Here is a 26,233-nt window from a genome sequence, read left to right on the forward strand (position 1 = left end):
GGGGTCGTGTACGTGGGTCGTATCAGACATCAGTGTGAGAAGGTACCTGGACAAGCAGAGTCAACTCAAGTGGTCATGCTGACCCACTCACGACCCAAAGCTCGGGCTACACTACCTCGGGGGCTGGGGAGGGTGTTGGAGTGACAGCCAGAGCTGCAGGCGGAACAAAACCAATCCAGCGCCTCTGGTTGCCCTGACAGACGTGGCAAAGCTTCTGCGTGGAAGGTTAATGAGGTTTGCTCCAAGGAGAGCAGCAGCGTACCCCTGCCATGTTCCTCAAAACAGCAAAACGAAGTAGGCAGTTCCCCTCCTGGGTCCATACCCCAGGGCTGGAAAACGGGGGCTCGGACCCCTCCCTGGACACCAGTGCTCCTGGCAGCACTAGGCGCAGTAGCCAGAAGGTGGGCACACACAAGCCAAACGCCCATTGCCTGTGAAGGGAAAGATAAAATGTAGTCCTTGCCTCCCGTAGAATAGTATTCAGCCACGCAAAGGAGTGAAGTGCTGATACCTGCTCCATTGTGGCTGAACCTTGAAAGCTTTATGCTGACTCACAGAAGCTAGACCCCAAACGTACCGTGTGATTCCATTATTATGAAGCGTCCAGAACAGGCAGAGCCATACAGACACCAAGTGGGCTGGGGAGGGGGAGAGGGAATGAGGCGTGACGGCTCGACGGGCACAGGTGTTCCTGTGGGGTGATGGAAATGTTTGCAGACTTGCGAACGATGGGCTGCACAACTCTGCAAAGTCCCGAGGAAGGACTAAGCTAGTGATTGTCTGCCCCATCCCATGCCGAGAGCTGACGGCAGCCAGAAAATCAGCATCCTTTTTATATTTATTGTGACCTTTGAGAGTAAAGAATATATTGGTCACTTAGGATGGAGCAGGATAATGTGAGAAAAAAGAATGTATACATGTATGTGTCACTGGGTCACCATGCGGTACAGTGGAAAATCGACAGAACACTGTAAACCAGCTGTAATGGAAAAAAATAAAAATCATTAGATATAAAAATAAATAACTTTTTTTAAAAAGACCATATTGCCTTTGTTAAAATCATTTGCCTTAGACACAAGCATTTTGCAATGACGTAAATTTTTGCCAGCACTGTTCACTGCAGTGTGGTTCTATGGGGTGTTAATAATGGGAAAATCAGTCATGCCCAGGAATTGGAAGGTTCAGAGTTCTCATTTTAGTTTCTTATTTTGAGCCGTAAACGAATGAGTTTTGACATGTTGCGTAACCAGCATGTTATTAACCAGAGTCATATCTCACCCTTTTCGGTGTTTATAACACACAGATGATGTTAATTACACTTATTGAGTTTAACAACTTGTATTGAGGGTAACCTTCAATTTGTGAGTTACCATCTGTTTTGGACCAAAGAGTAGGAATTTGGTACTGAAGCTTTTTTTCTGAACAGCTTGTAATAAGAGCTGTTTATGTATTAATTACCTAATTGAACGATAATGGATTTTAATGTTTTGCTTTTCAGGCAATTTGGGGCTTATTGTGGTGACATCTGTTCATATTTTGATGCCTTATGGTATTTAGCAGGCCCATCATAGGGCTATTTTGGGTTTACAACCTATTACTGAAAATAGTAACTTGCTTTCTGCTTCAGGTACTGGAAAGGAGTATTGTCCTCTTTTGTCTCCGCTACAGATTTTTTTTCGCCATGAAAATTTTTTTTTTTTTTTGGTCTTTTTTTTTTTTTTTTTTCCTAGTACCACACCCTCAGCACATGGAGGTTCCCAGGCTGGGGGTCTAATCGGAGCTGTAGCTGCCGGCCTACACCACAGCCACAGCAACGCAGGATCTGAGCCCTGTCTGCGACCTACACCACAGCTCACTGCAATGCTGGATCCTTAACCCACTGAGCGAGGCCAGGGATCGAACCCACAACCTCATGGTTCCTAGTCGGATTCATTAACCACTGAGCCACGACGGGAACTCCGAAATATGTTTTATTTTACAAGCAAAGTCAGTATTCCTTCGTGCCTGCTTCACTGCGATGCCCTTTAATTTCTATTCAAAGAGCTATGGAGGAATGTTGTTTAAATCTCATTAATTTCCTTCAGTGGTCGTTTTTTTCTTTAATTGTCCTGGCTACAACTTTTATCTTATTACGTCCTTGTGATTTTTTTTTTTTTAAGATACTGTAATGAAACTTAGGGTCCATGAACCTACCTATAGAATCCTTTTAATCGCTTTCTTTGAACAGTGTAACTATAAACATGACTCCATGGGAATAATTTACTTGCATCTCTTTGGAACATTTCAAGAGGTGCTGTATAAATTCACTAATAAGAAACATCTATTCATTCATAGTCTCGCTTGTGGATTTGAATTATATTAAACCTGATGTGATACCTTTTTATTATCACTTAAGACTGTTGAACAAGAATTTAGAGGAAATAGCAGGCATTGAATGTCCTGCGTACTGGAGTTGGTGGATAATTTAAACCCTGTGGGAGGCTGGATTCACTCATAACCAAAGCCATTTTATGAGGAAGAAGGTAAATATGGGTCGGTGAACGCTGGTTGACTGCTTAGTATTGATACCGAGTGGAAAAGCAAAACAAGTTTTTGACATGCAGGGTTATTTTATGAGCTAGAACCCTGGCTTCTTTAGACATCCATGCAAATGCAGCTCCTGGGAAATGGAAACGTGGAGAAAAAATAACGGAAAACTTGAGAACTATTAATCAGTGCGCTCTTCTGCTTTATTTTCGGGAATCTGGGGCAGGGTGGAGGGGGGATTCTACTGTTTCGGTGTTTCTATGGGCGGGCGTAAGGGTGGATAGCTGCACACAAACACGCGTGCAAGGATTATTGCAAACCATGCCCAAGCCATGTCAGTGAAGTTTCTCTGAAGCTCCTTTTCTTCTCTTAAAGGTGGATACAGTTTAACATATTGGTTGCACATGATACAATCCCTACAACAAAGGTATTTCAGCTGGGCATTAAGTACCGAGAAATGAATGATAGCAGGGACGCTCTCTGAGCTAAAATCAGTTTTATTTATTTCGAGACTCTTTCCTTGCAGAATTTCTACCTGTGCCCGTAATACTGACTGGTTATTTTCATGTCTCCTTTTTCATGTTGCACATAGAACTGCCTCATCTGTGTTACATTTTAAGACGGAGATACTGAAACAACAGACTGTGTCAAGTTTGAGTTGGGGGGTGAGAAAGAGAAACAAGGAGTAGGTCCTGCTAAAGGTGAATAAGTCCCAAAGAATTTCAAGGTGTTTTTCTTTCCTCAGATCTCTCTGTTTCTCACCAGGCAGGTCCCGGCAGACGCTTGGCGGTTTGTACGTTCGGAGGCTGGGGAGCCCCCTGGTTCAGAGGTCCACACATGAAGTCACCCTGAAGGTAAACAGCCGCCCTCGATCTTGGTCTTTGACCTGAAATCTCTTTGAGAAGCAGGACTCCGTTTTGTGGAAACGGAGTAACACCTTTTGTTTAAAAATGATGCTTTGGAGAGGAAGCTGAGACCTTTCTCCCGGCTGAAGCGGCAGGTGGTAGGACATAGAGCATCATTAAGGCATCCCGGGTGGTTTAGTCGATTCTGTATGACGAACTGGCCTTTTATTGCCTCCTAAGAATTGGGGATACAGAACCAGCTATTAGAGACGTTTCTGGGTCTCACCAGGAGCAGAGGACACCTTCTAAAAATTAGTCTCTTTTGTTAACATTGTGAATTAAAATTAAGCTGCACAATTAATTATAATTGCGCGCATGAGTCTAGATCTATTTGGTTGCTGTATCTCAGTTCTGTGCTTTATTAGCTTCTTAATATGATTTGCATCTGTCTGCAAATTGATGTGCTACTTAACCTTGAAACTTATTAGAAGAACATGTAGCTTTCTATTTATAGATCTAATGAGGTGATAAGATATCCAGAAGAGCAAACCAAATTGCAGACGCACAGGTATAAAGAATTGAAGCCCACCCCCGCCCCCAAGAAAAAAAAGAAAAGAAAATCAATTTTCAAATAGGGCTGATTATAGTACCTACCACAGTGAGTTGTAAGAATTGTATAATAAATTAAAGTGCTCAGCAAATACCTGTCATGAAGTAAACAACGAATAAATGCTACCTTTTTGCATTACAAGAAAATGACACCAGGAGTTCTCTTGTGGTGCAGTGGGTTCAGGATCTGGTGTTGTCACTGCAAAGGCTTCCGTCGCTGCTGTGGCACGGGTTTGATCCCTGGCCCAGGAACTTCCATCTGCCCGGGGGCGGCTTAAAAAAAAAAAGGAAAGACAGTGCCGCTGTAGGATTCTTAGTGGGAACCCTATACATGTAGATTATACACCTAAAAAATGAAGTTCAGGAAATTGGCACCACATTGTAAGTCAACTGTTCTTTCATTTAAAATGTGAAAAAGAAAAAAAAGAAGTTCAGTAACTTTGTGGGGAAAAAAAAGGGGTGGACGCCCATCCTAAACCAAAGCTGCTGGTTCCCCTTCCCATCCCCCACCAAAAAAAAGTGCTATTGTCTTTTGGTAGATGAGATTTGGGATTTCATTGTGTCATTTATTTTTCGTGCTTTCTGGTTCTTTGTTTAATTTTTTATTTAAAAAAAAAATCCTAGGGCTTTTTAAAGTTTTAAAAACACGAAGCGGGAAATTTGGGGAAGACTTTTGCTGTCTTGTTTGAAGAGAACCCATCCAAGCTAAAATGGTAGACCTAAACTTAACCAAAGTAAGGCTCTTAGTGAATCTTTTTTGTTTAAGACCCAATGTATAACAAAGTAAATGGGTACGATGGACCCTAGAAGAACCTGGGTTTGAACTGCGCAGGGCCGTTAAATATGCTTCTGTCCCGCACGGTCCGTGGTTGAGTCCACAGATGAGGAACCACAGACACGGAGCCCCCCCAGCCCCCCGTCAAAACCAGGAAGTGCATTTCAACAACCGTGCACGGAGTCAGACCCCCAACCACCACGTTCAAGGGTCAACTGTATTAGAATTTCAGTATTGTGCTTAAATATTTGAGAAGTGTAAGCTTTTTTAAAAATTAATATATATGCAATTAATTATAGCCATTTATTTTAAAAATTATGTTTATTAAAAATCTATAAATCGGGGGCAGGGGGGTTGTGCCTGTGGCATGTGGAATTTCCCAGGCCAGGGATCAAACCCCAGCCACAGCAGTGACAATGCTGAATCCTGAACTGCTAGGCCACCAGGGAATGCCCTGAAATTTTAGTATCGAAATGTATTTATTGTCACAATTTATTTAAACATCTTATTTTAATAAAATTTTACATTTTATGTAACATTTAAAAATTTAAGGAAAAGTTTTTCAATGACAGTTGATAGAATTTTAATAATAAAATGTATGTATTCCAAAATTTATAAAATTAAAAAATGTGTTCAGTTTGTGGCTGGTTTTAACGCGGCATCATGTTTTCAAGATTTGTCCATGCTGTAGCGGGAATTTTTTTTGTGGCCCGGTACTATCCCGTCCCTTGGCTCTGCCACATCTTGTCCCCTCAGCCCTCAGTGGACGGCATTTGTGTGGCAGGTGGCTTTCCGTCATCATGAGTAAGCAGCCGTGAACATTCCTGTGCAAGGCGTGTGTGGCACACACGTCTTCGTTTCTCTTGGGCGTGTACCTGAGAGTAGAATGGCCAGGTTGCGTGGTCACGGTGTAACATTTGAAAGAACCCTCTGACTTTGCCAGAGCGGCTCCGTGGTGAGTCAGTATTTTTTGCAGGGCGCGCCAACCGTGTTTGAAGTGTCAGGGGGAGGAGGAGAGGAGAGGTCCCTTGCTTGTCGGTGTTTTGACTGAGTGTGAGGTCAGAACAAAGGGCACATAAGCTGCTTGACCTGAGCACCCGCGACGTCCTTCTGTGTGGGAGGCACCAGTGCTGAGCTTCATACGTGGCGGTGGAAGTGTTTGCAGCCTTTAATAAGAGGCTGTGTGGTCTATACATGCCGTGCTCCCTTGGAACCGTGCTGGAGTCCCCCAGTCTGCTGCTTCTCCTACACGTTGCCCGCAGCGCATCCCCAAGCTTGGGAGTCACCTCGAAGTCATGCCTGTTCTCTGCGTTGGGCGCTGTGCGTCAGAAAGTGAGGGCTGATACCTGTCTCCAGGAGACGCCCCTAGTTTCAGCAGGTACCCCCTTCAAAAGCCATTCACAGCAGACCGCAGCTGTGGTGTTTTCTTGGCTCTTCCTTTCCTTTTTATTTGTTTATTTATTTACTTATTCATTTATTTTACTTTCTAGGGCCAAAGCCCCAGGCATATGGAAATTCTCAGGCTAGGGATCCAATCAGAGCTACCGCTGCCAGGCTACAGCCACAGCCACAACCACGCCAGATCCTACACCACAGCTCACCGCAACACCGGATCTTTAACCCACGGAGTGAGGCCAGGGGTGGAACCTGCGTCTTCATGGATAGTAGTTGGGTTCATCACCGCTAAGTCAACAGCGGGCACTCCAGCTCTTCTTTTTTTTTTTTTTTTTTTTTTTTTTTAAGCTATTTCTTGGGCCGCTCCCACGGCATATGGAGGTTCCCAGGCTAGGGGTCGAATCGGAGCTGTAGCCACTGGCCTACGCCAGAGCCACAGCACCGCGGGATCTGAGCCGGGTCTGCAACCCACACCACAGCTCACGGCAACGCCGGATTGTTAACCCACCAAGCAAGGGCAGGAATCGAACCCGCAACCTCATGGTTCCTAGTCGGATTCGTTAACCACTGCGCCACGACGGGAACTCCCCCAGCTCTTCTTTTTAAAGTGGTTGGTATGTTGGCTGGCACCCCCCTCAAGTTACCCGGCGGGGAAGTGACCAGGCCGTCGTCGTCGTCTCCTGTAGAAAGGGGAGATCTTCAGGAGAGCAAGGTCGGCAGACGTCTTCTGTCAGGGGCTGGAGAGGAGCGCGCTGAGGCTTTGCGGGCGCTGGTTTCTGCTGCCCAGCTCTGCCCTGTGCCCCTAGAGCCGCTCCCTCCTGGTCCGCAGATGAATGACCGTGGCTGGGTGCCCACATGACTGTGTTGATGCGCACAGGAATTTCAATGTCCAACCAATTTCACGGGTGGCCAAATACGATCGTTTTGATTTTCTTTTCAATCATTTAAAAAATGTCGAAGCCGTTGACAGCACGCAGGTGTTTCGGAGGCAGCGCAGGTGGGAGTCGCGCCCACTTTGACCTGGAGAAACGCACCTGTTGTATTTCTCCCCCGGGTACCCGCGGGCTCTGAGTCGAAGTGCATCTGCGGGCAGCTCAGCAGGTCCGCCGCATGCTCGGGTCGGGATCCGCGTCGTGGCTGCTTGGCGAAGGCGCTGCTGGTGTTCAGGGAGTTGAAGCTTTGGGGAGTGTGCGGGCTGTCCTGCCATGCGAGGGGTGGCTCTGGACTCTGTAACGGCCCTCACCCAGGAGGTCTCCCTCCCAGGCAGTGTCCCGCCCCTCCCCAGGGGACATTGGTCATGCCTGGAGACACTCGGCAGGGAGAGGCGTGCTCCGGCCTCTCGTGGCGGGGGTGGGGTGGGGGCAGGGGTACCAGGGCTGTTGCTCGACATTCTATGTGCCCAGGGCAGCCTGTTGGCGGAGATTTCCGTGGTCCCAAATGCCCAGAGCACCGAGGCTGACGAATCCTACTCACTGCTACTGTCAGTATTTTATTTTGGAGTTTGATGTTACCAGTCTGAGACTGTGGAAACGTAAGCTGCAGAGCACTCGATTGCAAAACTGAGTTCTACATTTACGGATATAAACACGAGGCTCATTGGACCTCACTGGATAGTTGGGTTCGCGGTGTTTTTAAGTATTTTTCTTTTCAAAAGCTTTGGGGGGGGGAGTCCCCATTGTGTGCAGCAGAAACCAATCCGACTGGTATCCACAAGGACACAGGTTCGATCCCTGGCCTCGCTCAGTGGGTAGGGAATCTGGCGTTGCCGTGCGCTGTGGTGTAAGTTGCAGACATGGCTCGGATCCCACATTGCTGTGGCTGTGGCGCAGGCCACCAGCTATAGCCCCAATTGAACCCCTTGCCTGGGAACCTCCATGTGCCACGGTCCTAAAAAAAGCAAAAAATAAATATTAAAAAAAGCTTTTTTGTTGTTACTCATTTACATTCAGGGACCAAAATATGCTTTAACGCCAAGGTCTTTTGAGATGCCGGCTGCCTCAAAGGGCACGGCCTCACCCACCTTTATATGGACAGAAAAAGCCACAGGGTTTATTTTTCAAAACTCTGGAGGCCACATTCTATGAGTAGATACCTCTCTTCTGACGCCACTCACCGCAGAAAAGGAAATGGTCAAGGCCAAAATAAATCCCACGTCTGTGGGTGAAAAATCGCAGTGTCTCAGACGTTTCATAACCAGCCTGTGTGTATTCCTGAAATTTGTTTGAGGGCCTAATGCACATGCTGGAGAATCTGATCCCAGCCTCTCAGGCTTAGAGACACTTAACATCTGTAAGGTAGTTTACGAACTAGTCGGAAGCATTAGCTTACAGACCAAAGTCGTTATGAAAACGGGGCGAACTGCTGTTAGGTGGGAGCCGTAGCTGTCAGTGTCTCCCGAGGCACTTGGCGTTGACATCATGGTAGGTGAACTTGAATGTCACTGTGGAGAGAGGAGACTATAAAAAGAACACCGTGAACTTAGTCTTTGCACACCGTCTGGCTCGTGATGCGGACTTTCTGAGCCGTGCTTTGCTGTTCCCAGGTGGAAGGGTTTCAGGAAGGCTTCCTTCTGGGTCCTCCTCCCGATCAGGCACCGAGGTGTGGGATGGGTGCCTTTTGCAGCTCGGAGGGTCTGAGAGAGGACCCGGGGGCTGCTTGGGAGGGGCACAGACAGTCCTGGAGGTCACTCCAGGCGAGGACGCCTTTCCTGTCACGTCAGCATCCTTCATGGCTGTGCACACAGGGTTTGGATGGCAGCCCCGGCCAGCCATTCATTAACCCAGAAGGGCAGCCAGGCACAGAAAGGACCCTTTCTGAATGAGCCCCCCCAGCGGGGGGGGGGGACGGGGACTGTTTTTGATTCTGTGAAGAGCAGCATTCTTTTTCTAACCCAAGAAGAGCCCCCTCCTGTCTGCTCTCCCAACCCTGCAGCTTTATTTCCTGAGCTGAGTTGTTCTCACACTGGTGAATTCTGAAGACACTGCCAGATTTTAATTACATTTTAATGAATATGAAAGCGCGTCATGTTCACAGGAGAAAATTTGGAAAATACAGAAAGAGACACACTCACACACAGAGAGAAGTCCAGCGTGATCCCAGCCCTGGAGAAACAAGTGTGAGAATATTTTAGAGGGTGTCTTTCATTTGTGTGTGTGTGCATAAAAAAGAAAATTTAGCAACATGTGCATTGCATCTTGAAACCTACTTTTTTTCTACATAGCACTGTGTCATGGCCATTTTCCCCTGTTAGGAAAATTCTTTTGAGGACTTCACTTTATCACACTACTTTATTCCCATATTCAAAGGGCATCGCCACTGCTAGGCATGTGAACTCAGGTAGCAAAATTATAGTTCTTGGATTCTATCATTTTGACTCCAAAGTAAATAAATACAACTGTAAAGTTCGTGAGAAAAAAAAAATTAACTTTGGAGGGAATATTTTTCTTCCTGTAGGATAATAGTCACTTCGTTGGTACATGAAGATAAGTCCGTAGGAAAAAAACACAAAATTAAACCACCGGTAATGTTTTCACGTTCCCCGCCCAGTCTCTTCTCCTGTAATTGGGGTTCAACGCTAAAGGCCATCATTTATGGAGTCACTCCTACTGTGGTGGGACAACCGGAGCTTTCCGTGGCCAGGTTTCGGCTTCGTCTCAGTTCTACCCGCGGACCAGGTGTGCAGCGTGAGGACACAAGCCTGCTTCTCCGCAGCCCGCTGGTCCCCGGCCGATTATCAAGATGTACATGGAAAGGTGGGAACGTACATTCCCTTTTTCATCGGCACTGACCGCTGGTGGTGAAATCAAAAGAAACTCCGTTTACGTTTGTAGAGGAAACTCGTTATGGGGAAGCGCGCGGGAAGGTAGACCCGCTGCGTCCGGTCCGCGGAGCAGGTGTCCGAGGCCGCGGGCGAAAGTGCGGTCTTCCGCTGAGGTCGTCCGAGCAGCCGCTCCAGCCGCAGCGGCTCTCTCTTCTCGTCTGCGTGGAGTCGGGCCCCAGAGGCCGGGGCCTCATCCAGAACCGGACTCTAAGCCGCGGATTCCTCCAGCGTAAAGGCCCGCAGACTGAGCGCGGAGCCGAGACGTGGGCCCAACGCTCCTCCGTCCCGGGTCCCGGGGAGGAGCCGAGGGCGTCTTCAGAGGATGTTCGGAGAACGTTTCCTCCCCCGGCAGGTGGTTATGAGCGGCTTGGGCACAGCGGCTGTCGCCGGGCGCCGGCGTCCCCTCCCTGAGTCGGCGGGGCGGACATCCCCGTTTCCCAGCCCCGCGCCCTCCCGGCGCCAGGGAACGAGCTCGCTTTTGCCCTTTCTGCCTTCAACTCCCGGAGCGAGCGCTGCAGGAGCTCTTCCGAGTGTGCCCTTGACAGTAGTTAAGAGTTCGTTGTTTGGGGGGCAGAGTCCTCTCCCTTCCCCGAGCACGAGCATGAGAGCCGGTTAAATGCGCCCCGCACATCCGCAAGCCCGCGAAACCCTGGTAGACACCGTTTCTCTTGCGTCGGAGTGGTGACGGAACCGTGATTAAGAGGAGCTTTTGCCCCTTGAAATGAAATCGTGCAAAGGAGAGATGCTATAAATAACGTCCCCTTCAGCTTCCCGCCGGATTTAGCCCCAAATGAGTATTTCGGTTGGAAGAGTTGTCTTTGATTGGGGAACCACCAGAACTGTCATCAGTCCGCACTGATTGTTTCTTCCTCTGCAGGCGGCACAGTGAGGGGGTGTGGGGGCCCCGCCTCGCCGCGCAGGAGGGCGCTGACTTCCTTTTTGCGCAATCCCAGGACCTCCCGTCGACCTAATTGGAGGTGCCTCCGATCGAAACTGGGTCAGGCAGGAAAATAAACACAGTTGCACTCATTAAGAACCCTTTCATTTCTTTCCTTTCTGTTGGAGGCGGACGAGGATCTACCGGTGCAGAAAAAGCTCTTTTATTCTAGAACTGGAGGAGGGGGGTTGGAAGGCCCCGCTGGAGAACGCAGAGCTCCAGCTGGGGGCGGCTGCGGTTGGAAAGCCGCTGGGTGTTGGAACGCGCCGGGGTCTCCGGGCGAGAAAGAGGGTGCCTGGGTGGAGCCCCGCAGGAGGGGCTCCCTACCTGCAGGTTGTCACCACCGGGGCGCCAGGTCTGGGCTGACACACTTGGGCGAGGGTGGTTTGTTCCTCAGGCCCTTCCAGGGGGCCCTCTGCTTTCGGGGTGCTGGTGGGTGGCAGAATAGCACTAATAGCTGCCCAGCCGCTCCTCCCTGTGCAGGCCCTGCCCTGGGAGTTTCTAGAAAGCGTCCAGCCCTCACCCCCTCTCCCACGTGGACCCTGAGCCATCACATAATTTGACTTTTCCTTGTCTGCTCCATAGAAGCCTGGTCCCTCCTGGAGAAGAAACTGCACGTAGTTGGGCTCTCTGGCTGGGAACTCATAGGCCCCTTGCTCTGACTTCATAGCTGCCTTCAAGGACCTTCAGGAGTTCCCACTGTGGTTCAGCGAGTTAAGAACCTGACATAATGTCCATGAGGATGTAGGTTTGATCTCTGGCTTTGCTCGGTGGGTTAAGACTCTGGCATTGCTGTGGCTGTAGTGTAGGCCTGTAGCTGCAGCTCTGATTCAACCTCTAGCCTGGGAGCTTCCATATGCCGCAGGTGTGGCCTTAAAAAGGAAGGAAGAAAACAAAAAAAAAAGATCATGTTCAAACACAGCTGAGGAGGAGGGGTTTGGGGGGCAGTGCTTAGAGCGGGAATCCCTGCTGGTCTCAGGGTTGGGATCCAGACCTTTCAGTGCTTCAGCCACATTGCAGTGCCAGGTCTGGCAACTGAGATCCCACGTCAAGCCAATGCACGCCCTGGCCGGAGAAAAAAAAAGGTCCTTGGTGTCAGAATGTGATCTTGAAGTGATTGCTCACCACTGGTTTTGTAGCGAAGAGGACCAGGGCGCCCCGCTTTTGGCCTTGGCTTCTGAGCTGCCCAGACAGGCAGATGCCGCACGGTAGCCCGAAGTGACTTCGCTGCCACTGAAATCAGAAACTCTGTGTTGCGAAAGACCCCCGCCCCCCAGAACTTGGAAGAGCACCGTAATACCAGCACATTTATGTATATGAAACTCAGCAGCAGACCCCTGGATTTAAAAATGCATGATTTTAGGAGTTCCCATAGTGGCGTAGTGGTTAACGAATCCGACTAGGAACCATGAGGTTGCAGGTTCAGTCCCTGCCCTTTCTCAGTGGATTAACGATCCGGCGTTGCCGTGAGCTGTGGTTTAGGTTGCAGATGCTGCTCAGATCCCCTGTTGCTGTGGCTGTGGTGTAGGCCAGCGGCTGCAGCTCCGATTAGACCCCTAGCCTGGGAACCTCCATATGCCGCGGGAGCAGCCCTAGAAAAGGAAAAAAAAAAAAGACAAAAATGCATGATTTCATTCTCACATCTCTCCGTGAAAATTTAGTTCCTCTCTTGGAGAAAAGGGGATGGATAACTTTATTTCCCTGCGTTGTGAGTAGATGGGGTGAGATTTGTCTCAAGCAGTTTTTACCAAGTGAAGATGAGCCATTTTACTCACTTGAGTCAAAAAGGTGATTTTTTTAAGTGATATTAATCCAGTAAAATGACAGGCATCACCTCTGTGCACATTGTACGGAGGTCTCACAACTAGACACTCAGTTAATTGTTGGTTTCTCTTGATTTCGCCATGGTCAAACCCAAAGTGTTGAAGTGGCTTGAATGTTGCTGTGGTTTATGTTCAGTTCAAGGAGTGTTCGCGTCCGCGTATGGGATTGTCTAAGAATATGTGGCCACGTTTTCGTTCACGAATCACTGTAAGTCCTTCTTTTGGAACTAGTTAGGTTTTAGAAGAACAAGTCTTACAAGAAGTTTAAGTCATTGATGCCATATAAATTAAGAAGGTATTTTATTGGTGAGGGAGACTTCAATCCAATTATTAGATCAGTTTTTTAAAAAACATGTGCAGGCGTACGTCGCATGTCATGTGTTGCGCTTCAAAGACAGCATTTTTTAAAAATTGAAGGTTCAGGGCAACCCTTCGTTGAATGAGTCTACTGGTACCATTTTTCTTTTTTCTTTTTTTAGTTACTTAATGAATTTTATTACATTTATAGGTGTACAACAATCATCACAACCAAATTTGACAGCATTTCCATCCCAAACCCTCAGTGCATCCCCCACCCAGTCTTCTTTGGAAACCATAAGTTTTTCACAGTCTGTGAGTCAGTATCTGCTCTGCCAAGAAGTTCATTGTGTCCGTTTTTTAGATTCCACATGTCAGTGAAAGAATTTGATGTTGGTGTCTCATTGTCTGACTGACTTCACTCAGCATGATGATTTCTAGGTCCATCCGTGTTGCTAAAAATGCTGGTATTTCATTCCTTTTAATGGCTGAGTAATATTCCATTGTGTATATGTACCACATCTTCTTGATCCACTCCTCTGTCGATGTACATTTAGGTTGTTTCTATGTCTTGGCTGTTGTAGATAGTGCTGCAATGAACATCAGAGTACATGTGTCTTTGTGAGTCATGGTTTTCTCTGGATAGATGCCCAGGAGTGGGATTGCTGGATCAAATGGCAGTTCTATTTTTAGTTTTCTGAGGCATCTCCATACTGTTTTCCACAGTGGTTGCACCAATTTACAATCCCACCAACAGTGTACTAGGGTTCCTTTTTCTCCACACCCTCTCCAGCACTTATTGTTTGTACTTTTTGATGCTGGCCATTCTGGATGGTGTAAGGTGATACCTTCTAGTGGTTTTGATTTGCATTTCTCTAATACTGAGTGATGTTGAGCATCTTTTCATGTGTTTTTTGGCCATCCGTATGTCTTCTTTGAAGAATTGTCTGTTTAGATCTTCTGCCCATTTTTCGATGGGGTTGTTTGTTTTTTGGTATTGAGCAGCAGAAAGTGTTTATAAGTTTTGGAGATTAATTCCCTTGTCAGTTGATTCACTTGCAAAGATGTTCTCCCATCCTGTGGGTTGTCTTTTTGTTTTGTTTAGGGTTTCCTTTGCTGTGCAGAAACTTTGAAGTTTGATTAGGTCCCATTTGTTTATTTTTGTTTTCACTGTCATTACTCTAAGAGGTGGATCTGAGAAGATGTTGCTGTCGTTTATGTCAGAGGGTGTTTGGCCTATGTTTTCCTCTAAGAGTTTTATAGTATCTGGTCTTATATCTTGGTCTTTCATCCATTTGGAGTTGATTTTTGTGTGTGGTGTTAGGAAGTGTTCTAATTTCATTCTTTTCCATGTGGCTGTCCAGTTTTCCCAGCACCACTTATTGAAGGGGCTGTCTTTTCTCCATTGTACATTCTTGCCTCTTTTGTCATAGATTAGTTGGCTGTAGGTGTGTGGGTTGAATTCTGGGCTTTCTGTCCTGTTCCACTGATCTATATTTCTGTCTTTGTGCCAGTACCATATGGTTTTGGTGACTGTTGCTTTGTAGTATAGTCTGAAGTCCGGGAGCCTGATTCCTCCAGCTCCATTTTTCTTTTTCAGGATGTCTTTGGCTATTCTGGGTCTTGTGTGCTTCCAAACAAACTTTAACCTATTTTGTTTGAGTTCTGTGAAAAATGTCCTTGGTAATTTGATAGGGATTGCATTGAATCTGTAGACTGCCTTGGGTGGTATAGTCATTTTGATAATATTGACCCTTCCAATCCACGAGCATGGTTTTTCTTTCCCTCTGTTTGTGTCATCTTTGCTTTCTTTCATCAGTGTCTTATAGTTTTCAGAGTACAGGTTTTTGGTCTCTTTAGGTAGGTTTACTCCTAGGTATTTTCTTCTTTTGGATGCGATGGTAAACGGGATTGCTTCCCTAACCTCTCTTTCTGCTCTTTCGTTGTTAGTGTATAGAAATGCCATCAATTTCTGTGTATTGATTTTGTATCCTGCGACTTTGCCAAATTCATGGATGAGTTCTAACAGTTTTCTGGTAGAGTCTTTAGGATTCTCTAGGTATAGTACCATGTCATCTGCAAATAGGGATAGTTTTCATTGAGTGAGTCTACTAGTATCATTTTTCTTTTTTTTTTCTTTTTTCTTTTCTTTTCTTTTTTCTTTTTTTTTTTTTTTTTGGTGGGGGGGGGGCTGCACTTGCAGAATATATAAGTTCCCAAACCAGGGGTCACATCGGAGGTACAGCTGCTGGCCTACACCACAGCTCACAGCAATGCCAGATCCTCGGATCCTTAACCCACTGAGCCAGGCCAGGGGCTGAACCTGCATCCTCATGGATGTTAGTCAGATTTGTTTCTGCTGAGCCATGACTGGGAAACAGGAAGAGCTCCTTGTGGCTGGCTTTCTCGCAGTGGTCTCCAGCCAAGCCCACGTTGCCTTCAGGCAGGCCTGTGTTGAGGTGAACCAGTCAGTGGAAACTCATGACTCTCTTGTGGACCAAATGGCGTGACATCCCTGGTTCTTTTGCAGACCAGAGATGATCTTTGTTTTCTTTCCTCTGCTGTTTACAAATCAAAATCCTTTAAGAAGTTAACACTCTACTGGGGTGGGGGGGAGTTCCCATCGTGGCCCAGCAGAAATTAATCCAACTAGTATACGTGAGGATTCAGGATCCATCCCTGGCCTAGCTCAGTGGGTCGGGGAATCTGGCTTTGCTGTGAGCTGTGGTGCAGATGCAGCTCAGATCCTGCATTGCTGTGGCTGTGGTGTAGGCCGGCAGCTGTAACTCCGATTTGACTCCTAGCCCAGGAACCTCCCTACGCCATGAGTGTGGCCCTAGCAAAAAAAAAAACAAAAACAAAACAAAACCCACTCTACTGAGGAAAACAGCCTGATTCTTGGATCCTAACTTAAAATTTTAGAGAGAAAATGAACCTGTGATCCGAAGGCAGAGAGCTAGAGCTTAAACAGAAGTTTTCCTCGTTGGAAAAAAGGATGATGCCTAAAGAAAAACAGAGGAACTGACTAAGAAAAACTGTCTATAATCCCCTGTCTCTTGAGGCTCTTGCATCCTCATGCTTCACAGTCCTGTGCCAACACACATGCAGACATTTGTCTTTCTTACAGATGCCCTTGGGGAGGGGAACGTGAACCAGGCTCTGGGTACCAGCGTGTCGTCCATATGTATCCAGATACCTTCTCCTTAGAAAGTATCAAAGATCGGAGTTCCCGTCGTGGCGCAGTGGTTAACAAATCCAACTGGGAACCATGAGGTTGTGGGTTCGATCCCTGTCCTTTCTCAGTGGGTTAAGGATCCGGCGTTGCCATGAGCCGTGGTGTAGGTTGCAGATGCGGCTCGGATCCCGCGTTGCTGTGGCTCTGGCGTAGGCCGGCGGCTCCAGTTCCGATTCCATCCCTAGCCTGGGAACTTCCATATGCTGCGGGAGTGGCTCAAAGAAAGGCAAAAAAGACAGAAAAAAAAAAGAAAGAAAGAAAGAAAGACAATATCAAAGCTCGCTCGGGATGATGAAGATGAAATCAGTCCCGTCATTATGAAAATACAGTTCTGTAGAAGGCGTCCACATGTCTGTTTGAAAAAGCCAAGCTCTCCTGTTGCACCTGAGGGATCCTTTGTAGTAGCAGGGCCCTGTCATTAAGCGATACCTACAAGCCAGCTCCACCCTGCCTCTCCGGCTTTATGCATGGAGTTCACTTCAAACACAAAATACTTGGTTTTCCTCTATAGCAGTGGTTCTCAGCCCGCAGCAGTTTTATAATTTGTAGTATTTGGCAATGTCTAGCGACGTTTTTTTTTTTTCATGACGACAACCACAGGGGGCGCGGGGAGGCAATACTGGATTCCATCATAGAGGTGGGGGTGCTGCTCAGCATCCTGCAGTGTGCTGGGCCCCCCCGCCGTGGAGACTCATCAGGCCCTACGTCAACAGCACGGAAGCCGAGAGCCTCTGTTGGTCAGGTGTTACTGTTTCTGGGCGGCCAGCATGACCGTCAAAGAGAGAAGGGGGTGGGGATGACATCGGAGGCCGTTCGGGCCGCTGTCACTCAGTGCCGCAGACGTCTTTCTTTCGCACGGTTCTCCAGGCTGGAAGTTGTCTGCATCAAGGCACCTCTGGTGAGGACCCCCTTCTGGGTTCACAGACGGCCCTTCCTCTCAGCGTCTCTCTCCGGCTCTCTTTATAACCCATTCACAAGGGTGGAGCTCTCAGGACCTCATCGCGTCCCAGGGGTACCGCCGGTTAACCAGAGAACAAACCTGACCCTAGAACTGAATTCCTCCTCGTCACTCCTGCACCCCCAGCCTCCCCAGAAGTCTCTGGAGAGCGGCAGGATGCTGCAGGATGCATTTTTGTTGGTGGTTCACTTTCTCTCCCCCAACTAACGTTCCCTGTTGTCATTTGGATACACTGATCTCATAGCTCCTTGTTGGCTCGCGAATAGTTTCTTTTTCAATTGAAGTAGAGTTGATTTACAGCGTTGTGTGCATCTCAGGTGTACAAGAGAGCGATTCATTGACATTTTTCCAGATTCTTTTCCATGGTAGGTTATTGCAGAGCATTGAGGAGCGTGCCCTGTGCTCCACAGTAGAGTCTTGTTGTTCATCTATTTTGTATATAGGGGTGTGTGTGTGTGTGTGAATCCTGAACCCCTCATTTATCCCTCTTCCTCTAGGCTTTTCCTGGTGCCGTCTTACACAGGAACTTCCCAGCGTCCACGTAGACATCTCAGGACAAATCTGTATTTTGAGTGTCCAGTTTTCTTTTCAATGTCTGCAAAAATACGGAAATAGCACCTAATTCAGTGACGTTAGAGAAGTATTTGTGCGTGGCAGAGTTCTGTTAACCACACAGTAAAATCTTGTTTCAAAGTAACATCTCACCACAGAGCGAGAACCAGCATCACCCAAGAGGCCACTGGATTAGTTACCCGTTGCCATGTGACAAATGACCCCCGAGTCAGCGGCTGGACACAGCCTGTTTGTTGTCTCGCCGTTTCCCAGGGCAGGGGTCTGGGCACAGCTTCCCTGGCGCCTCGGCATCAGGTCTTGGGAGGCTTCTCCACGGTGGCAGCTGGGCTGCGTCCTCGTGAGGAGCTGAGAAGGGACGGGTCTTCTTTCAGGGGCACGTTGTTGGCAGAAGTCGCTTCCCGGAGGCTGCCGCCGGGTCCCCAGGCCGGTCTCGTGATGGCAGCTCAGGGCCAGCAGCAGGGCCTCCACTCAGTACGAGGCTCCTGTGATGTAACAGCGCCAGGACGGACCTCTGGTCACCCCTGCCCGACGCCTAAGCAAGGGCGTGGCATCCACCTCCTCTGCCCGCCCCCTTCCGCTGGGCACAAGGAGTCACAGCAGGTGCTGCCCACACGGGAGGGGAGGGACGCGCTGGGGGCCGTGCGGGGGGTGGGGGGGGCTCCTTCCCGCAAACTTTCCTCCACGTCCCCCCGCTTGACCGAGCCCTCGTCCTTTTGTCTTTTTCTAAATGACAGAAACGGCATTGTCATTCGATAGTGGAGGATTTGTGCTGCCGTAAAGGTGCCTGGACCTGTGTGTCATAGACGCTGAAGGCACGTCCCCAACAGCCCGACCTGTCTGGTGTTGGTGACATGATTGAGAGAGGTCGCGGCCTGTCTGGGCCGCTGCCATCTGGAGGGAATGCCCTTGCCAATGCCTTCTCCATGGGTGGGTGGGTGCTACTCCGGTTGGCTCGTGTGCTCCCTGGGCCAGGGCGCTCCGGGCTCTGACTTAGGACTGTTGTGACAGGAGTCAGACTCTAGGTTGTCGTCGACCTCTGGCACAGAGGCTCCCTGTGATAAGGAATGTCGCGTTATCCGATCTCGCCTGCCCCGAGGTTGCCCCTTGCTGTTCAGGTACCCTAGGTCTCCGCCAAAATGATGGAGCAGGTTCTGCAGGAAAATACAAATGAAGTAGGTTCTGTGTGTGCTTCGGCTGGCGTCCTGAGACCTGGCCTCTCTGGAGAAGTGACGTTAAAGTGACACCTAGGCTGCCTCAGCTCCTCCCTGATACCTATCTGCCTTTTCAGGGCCACGTGCGCCCTGTAGGTTCCGTGACCGGCACGGTCATCATTAGACTTTTAAGAGCAGAAGGCGCTGTGATTCATCCTTGCTCCAGAATCACAGATGCGATCCGGACTGTGCTGGCCCTGCCCAGGGGTGTCAAGGACACTGCTAGGCTGGCATCAAAGCTACCGCCTCTGTCCCAGCCTGCGTCAGCATTCTAATCAAGCTTGGTATCACGCACACCCCAGGGGTATTTACCAAATAAAAAGTTGGGGTTTGGGAGTTCCCTGGTGACTCAGTGGGCTCGGGGTCTGGCATTGTCACTACAGCAGCTCAGGTCACTGCTGTGCCTCAGGTTCAGTCCCTGGTCTGGGAACTTCTGCATGCCCTGAGTACAGGGGGGAAAAAGTTTATTTTTTCATTTTCCATTTCTCCTGAATTTGTCTTCATTAATGTGGTTGGTGTATGACCCCATCCCGGGATTAGAAAATACACCAGCTTATCTTTTGAGGGGACGTTTTCACCTCTATGTATGTATGTTTATACATGTACATAATTACACAATTTTTATGTCATCACCAAATATAACACGTATCAGGCATTCATTAATTACCTTTGCATGTATAACACCCTGAGCATTATTTTTTTCAATTGTCTCAAAAAGAATGCAGTTTTTTAAAAATACATACGGGCCGTGTTTCAAAGCTGTCTTCTGCTTTCTCCCTGCACCTGTCTCACAGAGAGTGGCTCCCGCTTTGTAAAGACCTCATCGCCGCCAGGTGAGGCTAAGATGAGCATAACCAGTGACGAGGTGAACTTTCTGGTGTATCGGTATCTACAGGAGTCAGGTAAGAAGGTCCCTCCGGAGCGTGGGGCATCCCCTTCCACGGGCACGTGCACGGCCTCCAGCCACCATCCAAATTCCAGGCTGGAGGAGAAGCGCCCAGGACGCTCTCGTTCAGAGGCTTGAAGGAGAGAGGGTTCGGGGCCATCCCTTTACTGCGGTGCATGAGGGAACGTGTTCTTTCTTCCCGTGACGTTTCTGTTCACATGACGTCAGGTTGGAATTCAGGCCGGAATTCAGGCCAAGAGTGATGGGGACAGACTCTGAGAGGGGTGGGGGTGGTTTGATGGTCTCGGCCCCTGGCACAGGGAAGGCATGTATGGGCTGGTGTATACATATGGTGTATAGAGATGGGGTGGGGTGAGTTCGTGTTCTTGGCTCACACCAAAGGGAAGGCATTTACGGGCTGGTGTAATGTGATGTCTGTGTGTACGGAGGCAAGGTGATTTGGTGTTCTTGGCTCCCACCATAGGGGAGGTATTCATGGGCTGGTGTATGCATTCGGTGTATGTCGATGGGGCAGGGTGATTTGGTGTCTTTGGTCCCCGCTGGTGTATACATACGGTGTATATATGTGAACCTCCTAGATTTAGGACCACTGGTTTATTGAGCTCCAACACCCTCCATCACCAAAATGATCCTTCCGCAGCTTTCTAAAATTCGGGAATTGGGAGTTCCCGTTGTGGCACAGTGGTTAACGAATCTGACCAGGAACCAGGAAGTTGCGGGTTCGATCCCTGGCCCTGCTCCGTGGGTTAAGGATCCGGCGTTGCCGTGAGCTGTGGTGTAGGTTGCAGATGCAGCTCGGATCCCGTGTTGCTGTGGCTCTGGTGTAGGCTGGCCGCTACAGCTCCGATTCCACCCCTAGCCTGGGAACCTCCATGTGCTGCGGGAGCAGCCCTAGAAATGGCAAAAAGACCAAAAAAAAATTTTTTTAAATAAATAATAAATAAATAAAATGCGGGAATTGTTCAGGTTTCTTGCAGCACTTTTGATTATGAGCGAGACACAACTGTGGTTCGTCACGCACCGACTAAACGCGTGTTCCGGGAAGGAGCCGAGGGTGCCGCAGAGCCCGAGGCAGGACCTGGCCTGGCTTCGTCAGGGCTCGTGGGGTTCCCCCGTGAGTCACTGGACAAGGATGAGCCCTGAGGTTCCCATCGTACGATATTGGGGCTGCCCCAAGCAGTGGAGCTTAAACACCGTTCAAAGAAATGCTTGCGGATACTTTTTAAAATTCTGAAGTCTATTAATTGTTTAATATTATTAATTTTTAACATGCATTTCTAAAATGCATACTTAAAAAAACTTGTGAGATACCCATTTTAAGGCGTGCAAGTGGACATTAGTGCAGAAACATCCTTGTACCCACCTCCTTCGGAACCTGAGACAGACACCGTTTCTAATGCAGCAGGTCCTGTGTGCGTGACTTCCTGCTGCTTCCCCCCCCCGGGCTCTTACCTCGCAAGGATGTTTTTCTAGGAGACAGAAAGTACAGGAGTGTTAGTTGCCCTGCGTCCTGGGTGGCCTGGACAGAAACGTATTGTCCCACTGGTCTGGAGGACAGCAGCCCGAAACCAAGGTGTCAGCAGCAGCGTCTGACGAAGGCTGTCAGCCTCTGCTCCGTGCCGCTCGCCCGGCTTCTGCTGGTTCGCTGGCCACCTGGGCACTCCTCGGCTTGCACGGGCATCGTCCCCACGTGCCTCCTTCCTCCTTTCTGTAAAGACAAGGTCGTCTTGGATGACGGCCCCCTGCCGTCCAGTACAGCCTCATCTTAACTCCTTGCATCTGCAGTGACCCTGTTTCCATGTACTGTCGCATTCGGAGATGTTCCCGGAGGGTGGGACTTCAACATAGGAACTGGCAGGGGACCCAAGTCAGTCCATACCGGTTGGTCCCCTGTGTATTTGGCTTTATATGCTTGATGTCGTGCTATGTATGTTCTACAGCTTGATTTTTCAAGAAGGAAGCCAGTTCCCAGGTCACACCTCCCAGAGACACACGCGCTAGGACTGAGGGTGTATCAGCTCTGAGCCTGGGGTCTGGACTCTTTCAGGGTCAGCCTGGAAGGTGCAGTTCTGATCCTTGAACAGATTATCTACCCCATGGGAGGGTCACCTTCCCTGCAGGGGTAGAGGGGGTGTCTTGTGGAGGGGTGGGGAGAATGGTTTTCCTGGGCAAAAGGGATGAAATGCATCCAGAAGCATGGAATAAATAAACACCTCTCCCAATCCATGCCTGGATCTCTGTCCCTTGTGGCCTCAATGGCATTTTTTTTAAAGCTGTACCTATAGCATATGGGCGTTCCCAGGTAGAGGCTGGACCAGAGCTGAGGCTGCGGGCCTGCAGCACAGCTTGCAGCAACACAGGATCCTTAACCCACTGATTGAGGCCAGGGATCAAACCCATATCTTTGGTTTTTAACCTGCTGAGCCCCAGTGGAAACTCCACCCAGTGGCCTTATTTGTGGAGAGTGCACGTTCTGTCTGCATATACTTGAGATCATTTGCATTCGCTGTCACCAGAGCATAATATAAAAAACCTGCAGGGCTTTACCCCCGTCAGTCAGGTAACTCATCACCACTGCTCTGATACCTCAGCCTCGGAACGGAACCAGGGCACCTCTTGCCTGGAGAACAGGTGTTCTCCTAGCACGGATCAGACGGAGTCCCAGACATATTTGCAAGGAAAATTCCGTGCATCCAACCCCGTTGCCCTGTCGACTCCCAGCATTGACTTCGAGACTCCTTCCTTTTAGAAACACCTCTGCACAAAGAACGGATGAAGGCAAGAGTATGGTCAAAATGTGTAAACAGATCAGGAGCTGAAACTGCCGTCCCTCTGTTTGTGAACCTCAGGATAAGCCAAGGGCGTGTAACCCAGAGAAAGGCTCTCCCCGGTGGTTGGGCCCCAGGGCCCCAGGGCAAGAGCGTTGCTGGGCTGTTTGAATAAACACACCCCTCCCCTAGAAAGTCGAGAGACTTCCTTTCTTAGTGTGTGTTTACATGTCTCACTTCTGTTGATGAAGCTTCTGTAACCAGGCAACGAGGAGACTAGAGACAACAAAGTATAGAATTTCCTCGGGGCCGCTCGTATGTCCATCTCCTGAGCTGCTGTCCTAGTTTGTCAGGGTCCTTGGAGTCAGATCCCATAAGGATTTGAGACTGCTCTGCGTCCCTCTGAAGGCTGCACCTGGATCTGACTGAACATCGTGCGAGGACATAGTCAAAGGAAAAAATGCATAATGTTTAAATGTTCATTTGGAGGTTGTTGTACATGTTTAATCTGAAATCCTCAAGGTCTGGTTAAGCAGATATTTATCGAGCACCCACCAGATTCAAGGAGCACCTTCTCCTTGGCCTGTTAGTGTCTCCTTTCTAGCTTTGCAAAGAAAGCAGAGAGGAGTTCCCTGGTGGCTCAGCAGGTTAAGGGTCTGACATTGTCACTGCTGCGGCTCGGATCGCTGTTGTGGTGTGGGTTTGATCTCTGGCCTCGGAGCGTCCTCCTGCCGCGGTTGTGGTCAGTATGCTCCCTGCCCTTCATCACCTCAGTGCATAAGGCTGTGTGTTGCGATGGGCGGTTCCTTCCTCAGCCCTGCTTTCTCCACCAGAGGTTGTGAGTCTCTGCTGCCAAGTCGTCCTTGTCTGTCAGCTTGAGGTTGTGTGTAGGAGAAAGCGGTGCGAAGGAGGGAGGGGGCCGCCAGAGGGGGGACGCCCTGCAAGGAGGCAGACTGCTGGCTCTCTGATCCACCTGCTCTTTGCCTCACAACCAGGGATGGACCCATAATCTTCCATGCCACCATGAGGGACAAGTTCCTTGGGAGCAGGGCTGCCCCTGGTCCTCGCCATCTGAGCAGGTGCAGAGAGCCCTGCCCTGGCAGCGTCCTGCATCAGCTGGGATGCTTTGGGCTGCAAGTAAGAGCCTCCACGATGGAGCTGTCATCCCGGGGACAGCCAAAGGGCAGGGATTGAAAAGCTGCTTTCCTGAAAGTGTGACATGGATCCATATCACATCTTCTCCAACTTGGGGAAGAATCTCGAAAATGGACGTGTTTTGTTCCCCTGCCCTCAAGAGGCAGAATTCATGTCATCTTGGAATCTTCTGTGGCCTTCACCCAGCCGTGCGTTCCACAGCCATTAAGGAAGGGGGCTCTCGCTGTTGTCACCGTTGGCTGGATGAAGCCAGCGCCTTGCCCATAGGCAGCGCTCCCTAGGGACTCCGGATTTGAGGCGTCTCACGGGTGCTCACGGCAGCCTGATCAGTGAAACTAGTTAATGAGCAAGGCTTTTACATTCAGCAGGCGTTATGTTTGACCTGCTGCAGCACCAAAGTGGCCCGGTTGGTTTTTGCATGAGTTACAGCAGGCTGGCTTGGAGGGCCGGGAGTCTGGTGGCCTCTGCGTTACAGCAGTTAATTGTGTGGTCACTTTGGCCATCTGGGCAATTTTTAAGAAATGGACTGTGGCAGAGCGTCTTTGCCACCCGGCCCATGAGTCCCCTTCGCCCTCTGAGTAGAGGCTCACTGCACGATGCATGCAGAAGCCAATACTGTGTCACCACCTTTTGAGAAAGGAAGCTTTCTTGCGAGGTCCACCTGCAAGGTGATGAGAGGCAGGGCTCACATCCATCTCTCTCATCCAGGGATCCAGGCTTTGGGCCAAAACTTAAGGGGTTGGGGAAATTTCAACCTTGGAATCTGGTTAGCCAGTCTCAAATCAGTCCATACAAGCTCCTTGGGCTGCTGGCAGCTAGATTTTCTTTATTGGGGGGCTTCTCGCTGCTTTAAGGGAGGCATTGGCAACACTTCCAGCCTCTGAGTTCCATAGACTGAAGATGGTTGGTTCAGGGTCAGCCTATGAGGCCCGGGAATCCGTCTCGCACCTGCTGCAGTGCTGCCTCTGTCCCAACTCCAGGTTTGATCCATCAGTAAACTATTGAAGTATTTCTAGTTGGAATGTTTTCCCTTTTGTATATAGCCAGTATTAAATCTTTAAATGCAGTACAGCCTCAATTATTGAGCTTCCTCTCAAAATGGTTTTCTACTTGTTTTATGTAGCCAACCTTGTGGTACTGTATGTTCAGAAACAAATCTTAATGTCTCAGAAATGTGAGCTCATGAAAATAGCTGATTCTGAATATTTAAAAGTAAATAAATAAATAAATAAACTATTTAAGGAGGCAAAGCCAGTTTAAGGTGGCCGGTGTTTTACAAGCCCTTTGACGGTGCATGCGTTTCTGCCTCCATGGGCTTCTGCGAGCAGCTCCTCCAGATCCTGGGAAAATCATGAGTCGTTCCCACCTCTCTGCGAATGCAGCAGGGGAGGCCGAGGAGGGTGTGAAAAGTGAGAAAATTCCCTGAGTCCCCGTAAGCGCATTCACTACTGCCTCTGGACTTCCTCCCCAAATCCAGCTTATAAAGAGGGATTGCCCCCCCAGACCCAATGGGGTGGGCCCCGGGGATGCCTTGATGGCGCCGCCCTTCACCTAACCGGGGGTTTGCCCGCCAGGCGTTGCTGAGGCTCTGGAGAAGGAGCTGGGTGGGTGGCTTTGGTGATTGTGCTGGGAAGCACCCAGTGTCTTTGGTACGTACCCCCAGCCGGCTCCGCGACTGATGGGCGGAAAGGTGGTCTCGTGGGCTGGTCAGCGGAGAGCAGAGGAGGTCCGGGGTTTGAGGCCAGATTTTCCACAGCAGTTAAAGGATGCCGAGACCTTGTCTGCCGTGGTCTCGCGTGGCGACCTTGGAGACGACAGACCTGACCTTTCCTCGTGGCATGTGGCTGCTCCTCCAAACCCTCCCCACCCTCCTCTGTACCGTCTTTTTCTTTTTCTTCTTTATGGGAAGGTATAATTTTTATGCCATAAAATTCACCCCTTTTAGAGGACAGATTTCCAGCATTTGCCACACGTCGACTGTCGTGTGACCCCCCAGCACCATCATGCTGTGGCACAGATCATTCTCCCCCGAAAAGCACCCAGTGGCCCACCCCGCCTCGCAGCACAGCCCCTGGCACCCACTGCCCTGTCTCCTCCTGGGGTTTTGCCTTCGCGGGAATGGCTGGCAAGTGGAGTCTTGCAGCGCGTGGCCTGGGGAGTCCGGCTCCCTTCATTCAGTGCCTTTGTGACCGGGCCACCCTGGCGCCCACATCCGTGGTCCCTTCTTTAATGCTGCGTCGTATTACATTTTAGGGATGTGTGGCAGTCCGTCTTTTGTCCTGTTCAGGACCGTCTGAGGTGTCTCCAAGCTGTGATCATTACAGCTAAAGCTGCTAGAAACACTTGCACCCAAGTTTGCAGTGCTGACTGTAGGTTTTCATTTCCGTTGGGTCTGCACT

The 26,233-nt window shown here is 49.3% G+C and overlaps 1 protein-coding gene across 2 annotated transcripts in view; it reads left to right on the forward strand.

Moving 5' to 3' along the window:
• The window catches only part of LOC100624648 (F-box-like/WD repeat-containing protein TBL1X), an 83,907-nt gene continuing 59,633 nt past the window's right edge, over positions 1,960-26,233 (forward strand). Inside the window, exons 1-2 of one of the 2 annotated variants that reach the window (XM_021080987.1) lie at positions 1,960-3,380; positions 19,799-19,906. In XM_021080987.1, the coding sequence (XP_020936646.1) occupies positions 19,849-19,906 (58 nt within the window). In that variant the 5' untranslated portion in view covers positions 1,960-3,380; positions 19,799-19,848. The remainder of the gene's footprint in view (positions 3,381-19,798; positions 19,907-26,233) is intronic. The other variant, XM_003360224.5, reaches the window with a different exon arrangement.

This window comes from Sus scrofa, chromosome Y (assembly GCF_000003025.6).
Source record: "Sus scrofa isolate TJ Tabasco breed Duroc chromosome Y, Sscrofa11.1, whole genome shotgun sequence".
Lineage (NCBI taxonomy): Eukaryota > Metazoa > Chordata > Mammalia > Artiodactyla > Suidae > Sus > Sus scrofa.